Source organism: Coffea eugenioides, chromosome 3, assembly GCF_003713205.1.
Source record: "Coffea eugenioides isolate CCC68of chromosome 3, Ceug_1.0, whole genome shotgun sequence".
In the NCBI taxonomy this organism is placed as follows: domain Eukaryota; kingdom Viridiplantae; phylum Streptophyta; class Magnoliopsida; order Gentianales; family Rubiaceae; genus Coffea; species Coffea eugenioides.
This window is the reverse complement of record NC_040037.1, coordinates 8,134,531-8,146,014: the sequence shown is the minus strand read 5'-3', so window position 1 is coordinate 8,146,014 and position 11,484 is coordinate 8,134,531. Positions and strand designations below refer to the sequence as shown.

Below are 11,484 nucleotides of genomic sequence, written 5' to 3'. Positions count from 1 at the left end.
TTGCGAGGCCCCATTTTCAAAAAATTCATGTGGCTATTGCATAGCGAACAACATGATCTATAAGTGAACCAATAGATTACAAGTGTTTTGCGGAGGTGAATAAGCAATTTTGTTACGGATGCTCTTATTATTAATTTCTAACGGCAACAAAATCTATAGCACCAGGGAGGGATGAGCAATTCTCATGCCAATCCTAATTGTCAAGTAGAAAAGAACAAAGTTTTCTTTTTTTTATAACTCCAAAGTTTATCCATGTCATGATATCTGAAATTTGCGTCTAGACAATACTAACATAAACAGCAGATAATAAGCACAATTTGATCAACTAAGCTAGTTAATCAAATAAGCATAATCTTATCAACTCATTTTACCATTCTGGATGGTTAATTTCCCCTAATTTTAGCGCATATCTAGCTACATTTCTACCTTTCTAATTGCAATTTTGTGATGCAGACAGACACTAACATATAACACGGTTTAATAATAGGCCAAGACCATGAGTAAAATGGCATAAATTGATTTACGTAATTTACACGTGAAAGATAAAGCTACAGGGTACAGATTTCAGATAGCAATTCCCATGCACAATCCACAAATTGAAGAAACTGAGCTATCTAGTGATCAGTTATACAAAGGAGTTTCTTGTGCTCTATGTTCTATAAGTCACAAGATCTCCTTTAACATGTTACAGATCATTAGTCTACAAGTCCTTTATTTTGTACATAAAAGACACGGCAATGGAAATATAAGGATTTCCATCACCTAGGAACACTTTTCCTAAACCAAATTAAGGCATCAATTTCTCCCACTCATAACGGCCAGGCAGCGGCTCTTCGTTGTTGAAGTCGAAGTTGTACCTGCAGAAAATAAATATTCATCAAGAAAATGTCTTTGTCTAATTGTCCATAAGCTGGAAATTCATGAGAAGAAGAAAATTAATGGATGTTAGGAAATAAAACCCTCACGCATACTTCTCAATGCACTTGTTTTTATGCCTCTCTTGAAGATCACCAAAAAGTGCGTTCAGGTAATCTTCTACCGGGTTAATGAACTGCCTTGGATTGGCCCTTGTGGTGCGGGTGTAGCGACGCCTGGTGCTTGGAAAGGGGGGAAGAACCAGAGCGTTTGGATCCCTAATCAAATGAACTGGTGTGGTCTCCCTTGTGGCCCTAAAAAGAAAATTGAAGGAATCCGAAATCCGTTAGGTCCATAAATTAAAATAAGAAATGCTTAGATATAAGTAAATTGCCATAAGAGGATTAGAATTTCAAATCTTATAAGCATAGAGTAACGTGGGATGGAACAGCTGTTAGTACAATTATTTGGCACAAATAGCTCAATGTATAATAAACAGACAAATAGAAATTGGCAAAAATTGCAAGATAAGTACAATTGCTACCCCGTTGAAGGAAAGAAATTTTGTCTTGTAAATGGTGTGTCTCTTTAGGAAAACTATTAAGACTTGGATCCTCAAGTTAAGAAGCACATTTTGAATAACTCGAATTTTCCCAAATAAGTAAAGAAGCAAATAATTGAATTGGTTAGCAATCAACCAAACAAGTCAGAAAATGATCCCAACCTAGATGATGAACGTGTGCAATTAACGATTAAAACGAGTTGACGGCTTGAATCATTGTAATTGAGATAAAATTGAATCAACTCGATTAGGTCCATCAAGTTTGATTCATAGGATTCAAGGGACTCAATGAGAAAAATAATTGAAAAAAGAATGATTTTTTAAAAAAAATAATGAATCTTGATATTCTCGAATGAATGAAATTGAAAAGCTAAAAATCTTTGCTAAAATCATATATAGGAGACCATTCTTGGAAGTCATGACAAATGTTTGTAACAAAAATTTGTGGAAAAGACTTCCTAAGGATAGCACAAGAAAAAAAATACACTTTGAGGTGTACAAATTCGAACAATCATGTGGCTATGACACTCCAACAAAACTGTAGATTTTTTTTTAATTTCTTTGCTAATATTTAAAGAATCTTATAAAGTGCATAGAGTAACATCAAAATGCTAAAAAGTTACAAAAATCCTTAGAACCATATTGAATGGTGAAAACATTCAATTTTTGAAAATATACCTCATTCTTCAAGCAACAATAGAAGGGTCTAAACCAAATCAGGGTTTCCATATGTATGCCAATGCACACAATCAAGGAACCAAATAAGAAACACCCAAAAGTAATGCATTTTTAATAAAACAAAGAGATTTTCGTAGAAAAAATTTATTCTATCAAAATCCAAAACTATTCCTCCTTTAAAAACCAAAAAAAAAAATCCAATTCTGACTTTATCATTTTCAATCACATTTTAGTGACAGCATAGAAAAAAATTCAACTAGCGTCTCCTGCAGGAACCGTAAAAGTTGCCGACTTTTGTGGTTTCCTGCTGGGTTAAGGTTAGTAAAATAATCAAAAGTCGTTTCTTGGCTTTGACAAAAAAGACATCAGCCTTTCCAGGGTAATTGGGGTCTCCTTAGGTCTTAGCAGCAGGTTTCCCTGCATGGGTTGATATCCCACATCGGGGTTGGGGGGGGATTTGGGGTTAGTTTATTAGTCTCCTGCAGGAACCGTAAAAGTTGCCGGCTTTTGTGGTTTTATTGCTGGGTTAAGGTTAGTAAAGTAATCAAAAGTCATTTCTTGGCTTTGTGACAGGTTGTCAGCCTGTGCAATAATAAAAACCTGCTCAGCTAAAGTTAATTTCTGTAGATAGTGGTGAGTAGGGTCGAATCCACAGGGACTGGGAGTAATTGTTTCTTTTCAAATTCACAGTGACAAGTGGGTGTTTTTATGCAGAAGGTGACAATAAAAGAAGTTCAAATAAAATCTAAGAAACTACTAAAAATTAAATAACAAATTACTAAAATCAAACAAGTGATAATTAAGGATCTAGCCAAGAAATAACTTCAGCAATGGTTCACCTAATTGATCATCGATAAGCAAAGGCAATTCCAATTATTTACTAATAAATAGGTTATAACTGCCAAACAAGCGATGACAGTCAACCCCTCCTTACTGTGTCGGTGATCAAGGTACGCCCGTTAATCACTGCTCTAATTGAGAAATAATCCTAGGTACGCCCGTAGAATTTAATTCCCCAATTGCCTTACGTATTAGAGGAGCCCTATTCTAATCAAATAACGCACTACCAGGGTTATTTTAGATTAGCTCGCGTATCCCCCTGACACGAATCTAATCGTGCCAGTTATCACTATTTTGAGACAATTAAACAATTACGGATTTAACACCTCAATTGACAATAGATTATTAAATTAACTAATTATCCGGATCCAAGACAATCAATTAATTAAACAACCATAAGCACTGCAATCAGGGAATATGCAAATACCAATAAATAAGAGAAAAATATAAAATTAAATCGATCTCACAATTTTAGATGACCCAAAGCATCCGTTGTCCTTTGACTAGATAAAAGGGTTTAGCTCATTGTTGATGAGAAAAACCCATACAAAACTGACGCAAAAGCTGCGGCCATGGTCTCCGATTTAGTGGACCCAATTCGTTTGAATCATCAAATGAAAAGCTGAACTACGAAAGTGATTGTTTCATTCTAATGGTCCCTGCCATCCGCAGGGAGCCACTACTCAAAAACAGCCATGGAAAAGTCAAAGTGAAAAGCTATACTACAGGACGAAAAGCTAAGGAAGCCAGCCGTTCTCCTTCTCTGCTGTTTGTTTGGTTTTTATCCTCTGCCTTCCTCAGATGTGCGGCGGCCCACAGGAGAAAGGAAGACTTCAGCCCAAATTACAAAGGGCTCACGTCTTTTTTTGTGTTCCCAAAATGCCCCTGTCAACCTCTTATTTGAATTCTTTCCTGATGACTGTCAAATTAGTATTGATTGTAGTATTTTCGTTCTACTCCCTGAAATAAATGTAAATTACTAAAAGTGAGTAGAATCCCGCAATTAATCCACATCAAGTCAGGTAATAGAAGGAATTAATAATAAAATAAATGATAAAATTGCAACCTATCAATTCCCCCCACACCTAAACCATGCTTGTCCTCAAGCATGAGAACAAGAAACAAACACCAATATTTGATAGTGGCTATTGCTCTATCTAACAAATTGCCAAGATACCAAGAAAAATAATATTCAAGCAGCAATGGTCAAGTCCAAGAAACATCACTCCGGTTAGCTTCTAAACCACAAACTCCTCTAATTCCAGGTTAACTAATCTAAGAAAAAGGAATGACACACAACATTTATCAGCAAATGGTCCAACTATTAACCAAAATCTCAACATTAAATCCATAATTCGGCAAGCTGACTTTTATTACACACTAACACAACCTTCACTTTTTTTTCACATTTTTTCTACTTTTCTCTCTTTTTTTTTTGATTCTTTTTTTTTCTTTCAATAGTAACAAAAGACTTAGTCGCTAGCCATTTGAGCCTTTTGACGCGAACTCCAACATTGGCCAGATGAAGGAGCCCGGTTACTCAGCTTCTATCGCCACGTGATCACGTACTCATAGCAATTACTACTTTTTGACGCGAGAATCGACACTTTTAGGTGCAGATCCCCGGTTACTCAGTAGTAACTAATAGCGGAGTACAGTCAAGTTTATTCATAGCTAAAAATCACAAAAACTCAATATAACACAAGAACCAAAAGAAAACTTGCATCAGCTAACCTCATTTTCAAACATGGAGAACTAAAGTTAATAACCGGACCAATTCACATGAAAATGCCAATAATCATTCCCTATGCCTAGGAAAGTTAACCAAAAATTATAAGAGTAAAACAATCATTGATATTCACCAAAGAGATGTTTTTGGATTCAACCACATTAACTTGGTACCCTTTTATTATTAAAACTTGGCAAAAGTAGAAATAGAGGCAATAATCCAACATCAAACCTTGGCATCACATACGAGCTAATCACTAAAAAAAAAGAAAAAGAAAATGAACGAAAGACACTAGCACCATAACTGCTCCCCCCACACCTAAATCCTACATTGTCCTCAATGGAGGTAATAAAGTAATGAAAGCGAAGAGAACAATGAAACTTCCCTGTTGAACAGCTAAGGGATAGGAGGGAACAGTGGAGGGAAGCCGAGTTCTGAGACATCCTTGCCACTTGGTGGGTGATGTTCGTCATTCGCTCATCTACGTTGTGAACCTGTGCTTGTAAGTGGCGCCACTCACAATTGACGCCAATTATCACCCCGAACAACAAAAGACAGAATATCCAACAAAGATAGCAACCACAAATGCACATTCATAAGATTAGCAACCACAAATGCAACATTCATAGTTACTGGGAACTAGCAAAGTCACGTCAATAAGCACAAGGACAACCCAATTCAGTCAGTCAACAAGCAAACTTGTGCCATCCACACTCTCAACAAATGCATTCTAAAATTTCAACAAATGCCCCCAGTAGTGAGTCTCAAGAAGTGAACAGGTCAAGCAATAGTAGTGGAAAACTCTGACATTAACAACTAAATCTCAAACCCCTAGCTTCCAAGCAGTCAGCCAATAGAGTAGAATTAATCTAGTGGAGTCAAAACACCCACAGAGTTGACGAAATAATTCTAACGGCTGACCCAAAGTAATGAAAACTCCAACACTTTTGAATGGGTTTTAACCAATATTAACCAATCACCGGGATGTCCCCAACAATTAAACGAAATTCTACCACCCTCAACAAGTAAATCAAGCAACCAGGTTTTCCAAATCAACAGGCAGCAGCAGAACCAGATCACCCAAATATCAATATACAATTGCAGTATGTAGGCCCACCCAAAATCTTAACAGATGGCTCCATTTGGCCGGGCAATGTCATAAGTCAAAACCAGCAAATGCAACAACGACAACTTAGAAATTTGTCCATAAGAACTCAGCCAACCAATTAGAGGTAACAGATTCAATTTAACATATTCCCACCAGAACCACTGGGAATAAACTCTAGTAAATGGAAAATCTCAACTAGCCAACCGAATCAGCAAAAATTTCAACAAAACCCAGGTGAAGCAGCGCTCAGTGGATGCTCATAGTAGTCCAGCAATTCACTTCACTTATGCAAAAACTAAAGCAGCAAAACAAATCTCAATCGACTCCAAAATTACCCTATGCACTTGAAATTGCAAAATTACCAACAAAGGTTGCTGGACACGTTAAAGAACAGGAGTTAAAGGAATACCTCCATCTTGATGACTACCTGGAGCGATAGTGTGGCAAGGGGAAAGGCAGGCGACGCTGCGACTTGGTCGCGGACTGGAGCTACGGTGGAGCTGTGGTGGTAAGAGAGCTGGTGACCCGCGGCTACGTGGCTGAGTGGGGCGTGCGGCCGTGAGCAGAGAGAGGCGGACAGAGGAGATGTGGGCTCAGCCGTGGGTTAATGTGTCGCGAGCTTCGGGTGGCAGCGGTGGCGCGCGGCGACTGTGGAGACCGAGCTGGAGCTGAAAGTGGAGCACTTGTGGACTGGGCAGAGGTAGAAGAAAATAGCCGCGGCGGGCGGTGGTTGTGAGCTAGGAGTAGCGCGGCTGGAGAGAAAGAGCTGGTGGTGGCTGGTTCGCCAAGTGGAGAGAGAGCAGAGGGGCGGCGCTCGCGTCGGCGGCGCAGCAGCGAGCGGCGAGAGCGAGCAGCGGCGTCTGGCAGCCTGCGTCGCGTGAGGAAGGGTGGCGGATAGGTGGTGGCGGCGCTGGAGTGAGGTCGAGCTGATGGTGGAGAGAGCGAGGGGCGAAGGAGGCAGTGTCGGCAGGTGGCGACAGTCGTGGCGTGTGGCGAGCGAGGGAGCTTCGGCCGACACAGAGGAGAACAGGGGAGAGGAAAGAAAGAAAGAAAAGAAAAAGAAGGATTTTTTTTTTTTTTGGGAAAACTGAGCTACGGTGAAAAGGGGAAAAAAAAATTTTTTTGCTTTTTCATTTTTTTTTCATTTTAGATTTTTTTTTTTTTTCAGGGAAAGACTCCCCTTTTTTTTTTTTTTGGTGGAAAAATTTTTTTCATATATCATCTCTTTTTTTTTTTATTATTGACAAAATTTATTTTTGAAATTCAAAAGTAGTGATTAACAGGAAATCAGTAATCGTTCTTGAGTTTCTTTGAACACTTACCTTTCCCGCGAACGTGACGCGGGCACGTCAAGAGAGCAAGAGAGCTCCCAGAAGTTTCTGGTCGTGAGCTTCCTGCACATCACCACGCGGGCGCGTCATGAGGGCAAGAGAGCTCCCAAAAGTTTCTGATCGTGAGCTTCATGCACGTCACCACGCGGGCGCGTCATGACTGAAGGGCACCTATAAATCAGCAAAAACGAAAATTGAAACCCAAAATCAGTCGAATTCAAGGAGAGCACATCTAAACTACCACACGAAAATGAACAAACAATTAAAAGGAACAATTGGGTTGCCTCCCAAGGAGCGCCTTTCTTTAATGTTTTTGGCTAGACATTATCATGTTTTGCTCATGGAGGATAAAATCTTGTGGCTCGTCTTACTGCTTCATCCTCTATATAGTCCTGATAACCCTCATAAATAGAATAATCCTTGAGCATACGAGCTACGGGCTTCCATGGACTAGTGAATGGCGCTAAACAAGTCAACAATGATCTGCATTCTCCACTCACTCCTCCATCACACGCATTCTTCGGTTCAAGATATTTTTCCATTGCCACTCTTAACTTATTCCTGTCATGAAATTTCAAATTTTCTGGTATAATAAAATCAATTTCAGTAACAGGAATTGAAGAATAGGAGTCAGGAAAATATTGATTAAGGAGTGGAGAAAATGTCACCGCATTTGGAGATTGTTCACTGGATTCATTCACTTGAACGAGTTGATCTTGGAGTCTCATTTCTTGCACTTCAGCTTCCCTTTCAACTGCATCTTTAAATCCGTTTTCTTGAAACTCTTGCAGTTCCATGTCATTTGGCCGGACAATTGCACTCTCATCTTCCTCAAGATTGATATTGGTTTGTGCGGGCAATTCTTCCATTTGAGGAGCTAATCGCTCTATCCTGGATGTCAATTGACGCAGTTGATCTGCCAGGTCGCGAAGGCTCGCTTGTCTCTTCTGATGAAATCGATCTAGGCTCGCTTGTGTCTCCTGATGAAATCGATTTGTATTAGCAATTAGTAATTCCATCATTTCTTCAAGAGACATACCTGACACGGAGGATGATTGCTGAGACTCTTGCTGTTGAAAATCCATTGGCCCGGTTGCATAATCAAAATTGGAATTATCCCACCATTCTTGATCATACCCGTTTGAATAAGGGTCATACTGCGTTTGATATTGGGGTGGAAAATCTCCAAAAGTATCAAGTGGAGAACTTAGATTATCTTGAAATACGGGGCATGTGTCAGTTGAATAACCTGAGTCAAAATAAGTCCCACAATTTGCAACAGCCCATTGATCATTAGGAAAAACATGAGTCTCATAACCCCATTCTTGAACAAAGTCCAGTCTATCATCAAAATATGGAATGTTAGCAGCCATAAAAAAAAATGAAAACAAAATAAACTCAAAAAGAAACAAATTAATCTGGCACCAGTCCCCGGCAACGGCGCCAAAAATTGACAGGTTGTCAGCCTGTGCAATAATAAAAACCTGCTCAAACTAAAAATAATTTCTGTAGATAGTGGTGAGTAGGGTCGAATCCACAGGGACTGGGAGTAATTGTTTCTTTTCAAATTCACAGTGACAAAGGGGGGTGTTTTTATGCAGAAGGTGACAATCAAAGAAATCCAAATAAAATCTAAGAAACTACTAAAAATTAAATAACAAAATACTAAAATCAAACAAGTGATAATTAAGGATCTAGCCAAGAAATAACTTCAGCAATGGTTCACCTAATTGATCATCGATAAGCAAAGGCAATTCCAATTATTTACTAATAAATAGGTTATAACTGCCAAACAAGCGATGACAGTCAACCCCTCCTTACTGTGTCGGTGATCAAGGTACGCCCGTTAATCACTGCTCTAATTGAGAAATAATCCTAGGTACGCCCGTAGAATTTAATTCCCCAATTGCCTTACGTATTAGAGGAGCCCTATTCTAACCAAATAACGCACTACCAGGGTTATTTTAGATTAGCCCGCGTATTCCCCTGACACAAATCTAATCATGCCAGTTGTCACTATTTTGAGACAATTAAACAATTACGGATTTAACACCTCAATTGACAATAGATTATTAAATTAACTAATTATCCGGATCCAAGACAATCAATTAATTAAACAACCATAAGCACTGCAATCAGGGAATATGCAAATACCAATAAATAAGAGAAACAAATAAAATTAAATCGATCTCACAATTTTAGATGACCCAAAGCATCCGTTGTTCCTTGACTAGACAAAGGGATTAATTCATCCCTTGTTTACTCCTATCGAAAAGAAAAGAAAAGTAACAACTCCAGATGAAAGGACAAGTCAAAAGCTCCTCCATCCAAGCAGTGCTCCAGACTTGCGCAGGAGCAACTACTAAAAGACGGAAAACGGCCAAGTCAAAGTGTAAAGCAACGAATGCCTAAAGTAGTGCTCATTCCCTCTTTTTACATACGAGAATTGAAAATTAAGCCAAAAGCCCACAAGAGAAAAGTCAACAAAAGCAATCCAAAAGTGACCCTTCTCTGCGGCGGCCCACCAGCAAGAAGAAAACCCTCCAGCCGTCCTAGCCTTTGCGGTAATTACCAAATTGGGTTCCAGTGTTCCTTTTCCAAAAATGCCCCTGGGATAAGCTCTATTACTTGGACTCTTTTCTTGTTAAATTGGCACTTGTTATCATATTTTCGTTCTACTGCCTGAAATAAATGTAAAATATCAAAAGTGAGTAGAATCTAACAATTACTCCACATTAGGTCAGATAATAGGGAAAATTAATAATAAAATAAATGATAGAATTGCAACCTATCACTTTGACAAAAAAAAAAAACTATTTCTTGTAAAGATTGAAATTTAAAAATTGCAAAACATTTTTGTTGAAACCAAATAAATTTCAGTGTCAACTTCTTAAAATTCAACATTAGCACCAAAAACATAAATTCCATTTTAAAAAAAAAAAAATTTTCAATATGCAAAACAATGAAAACCCACCTCAAAATTTCAATATATATAAAGTCATCAAAAGTCAACAAAACAGAAATAAACCCACCTCTCAGCACTTTCAGCCTCCAAGTTATTCTCTCCCCAGGAGGACTCCATAACCTTCAAATCATCAGGGTTATTGTTTTTCTCCTCATTTTCATTCTCCTCCAGCATTGGACCCTTCCCCTTGTCTTTCTCACTTTCTTGATTCACACTGGCTGGCCCGGTTCCCTGGCTCTTTGAAGTCGAACCCTTGAGAATCTTTCGGGTTTTTGCTTTAGCAGCAAATGGTGAGAGCCTTTCCACCCTACGGCTCCTCAGTTGCAGATAGGATCCACCGTCTCCAATGGCTGCAGATGCAGCTGATGGTGAAGCAGGTAACTTCTGTAAACGCTTGAGTTCCAGAGTCATGGACCTCGTACGTACACCAAGCGGGGTTTGAGCATGGTTCACCACCATTTTTGGTGCCTCTGCTTTCCCCTTGGACTTGTTTACACACTTTCCCGTGGATTCCCTTTTCTTTTTTCAATCTAAGGCTGGTGTTTGAGACAAGGGATGGGGAAATGAAGGATGGTGATTTGAATGGATGAATGGTGTGTGCGTGCACTGGTGACTAATGACTATACATATATATATATATATATATATTTATATATATAGCAAAGGAAAAAGAGTGATAAGGCAAACCTAGCTAGGTTGGCATTTGGGGTGGGGAATGGTTCGTTTGGTATGGGTCTAATATCTCATAAGATGCACACTATATACATACATAGTATATAAATTAATACCAAAACTCTTTTCCTAATTTTTTTAATTTTCTGAATTCTACTATATTTTTACGTTTTCCAAATAAGGAAATTAGGAAAAGCAACTTTTCATCACATCTTGTATTACTATCATTTTCCTCTTGTTTGGATTGTAAGTGTATTGTAAAAAGATATTCAGTAAATGCAACAATTATAAAAATATATTGAATGATCAATTAAGTTGTTAACTAAAAGAGGTTAAGTAGTTTGAGAAATTGTGTAATAATTTTTTTTACATATGAGGAATGCGATCACTATAAATCGTAACAAACTCTTGTCGTATTTTGCTAACAACGCCGATCAATCCAAGAAATCTTATTAGCGTTAAATTCTTGGGTCCACCATATTTAAAATTTTAATGAACTTCTCCGTGTGTATATACTTTCTAATAAATATTGGCAGCAAACTTTTAGGAAAGCATAATCTTTCTACGATGTAGTTAAAATTTTGAATCTTGTTCATTATTGTATTATTATACATGTGTCTGATCATTTGTCGGATATGATAAATTGATATATAAAAAATACATGAGATGTATATCTAATTTTTCATGTAACTGTATGCCTTAAGATTAAGTTGTTTTTAGTTATATTATAAGTAAACTGAACAA

The 11,484-nt window shown here is 38.1% G+C and overlaps 1 protein-coding gene across 1 annotated transcript; it reads right to left on the bottom strand.

Annotated features, from left to right (window-relative positions):
- Nucleotides 1–787: 787 nt before the first annotated feature.
- Nucleotides 788–10,527, bottom strand: LOC113765927 (cyclin-dependent kinase inhibitor 4-like). Its single transcript, XM_027310166.1, has 3 exons — nucleotides 10,136–10,527; nucleotides 972–1,169; nucleotides 788–857 (listed from the first exon to the last, which is right to left on the bottom strand). The coding sequence occupies exons 1-3, from the start codon at nucleotides 10,525–10,527 to the stop codon at nucleotides 788–790; spliced, it is 660 nt and encodes a 219-aa protein (XP_027165967.1).
- Nucleotides 10,528–11,484: the final 957 nt, after the last annotated feature.

What these genes read in the sequence shown, in the direction of transcription:
- LOC113765927 (XM_027310166.1), bottom strand. Translation starts at nt 10,527, where the DNA reads ATGGTGGTGAACCATGCTCAAACCCCGCTTGGTGTACGTACGAGGTCC. An exon ending in GAGGCTGAAAGTGCTGAGAG is followed by an intron (nt 1,170 to 10,135) that starts GTGGGTTTATTT and finishes TTTTCTTTTTAG; the next exon opens with GGCCACAAGGGAGACCACAC. An exon ending in AAAAACAAGTGCATTGAGAA is followed by an intron (nt 858 to 971) that starts GTATGCGTGAGG and finishes TATTTTCTGCAG; the next exon opens with GTACAACTTCGACTTCAACA.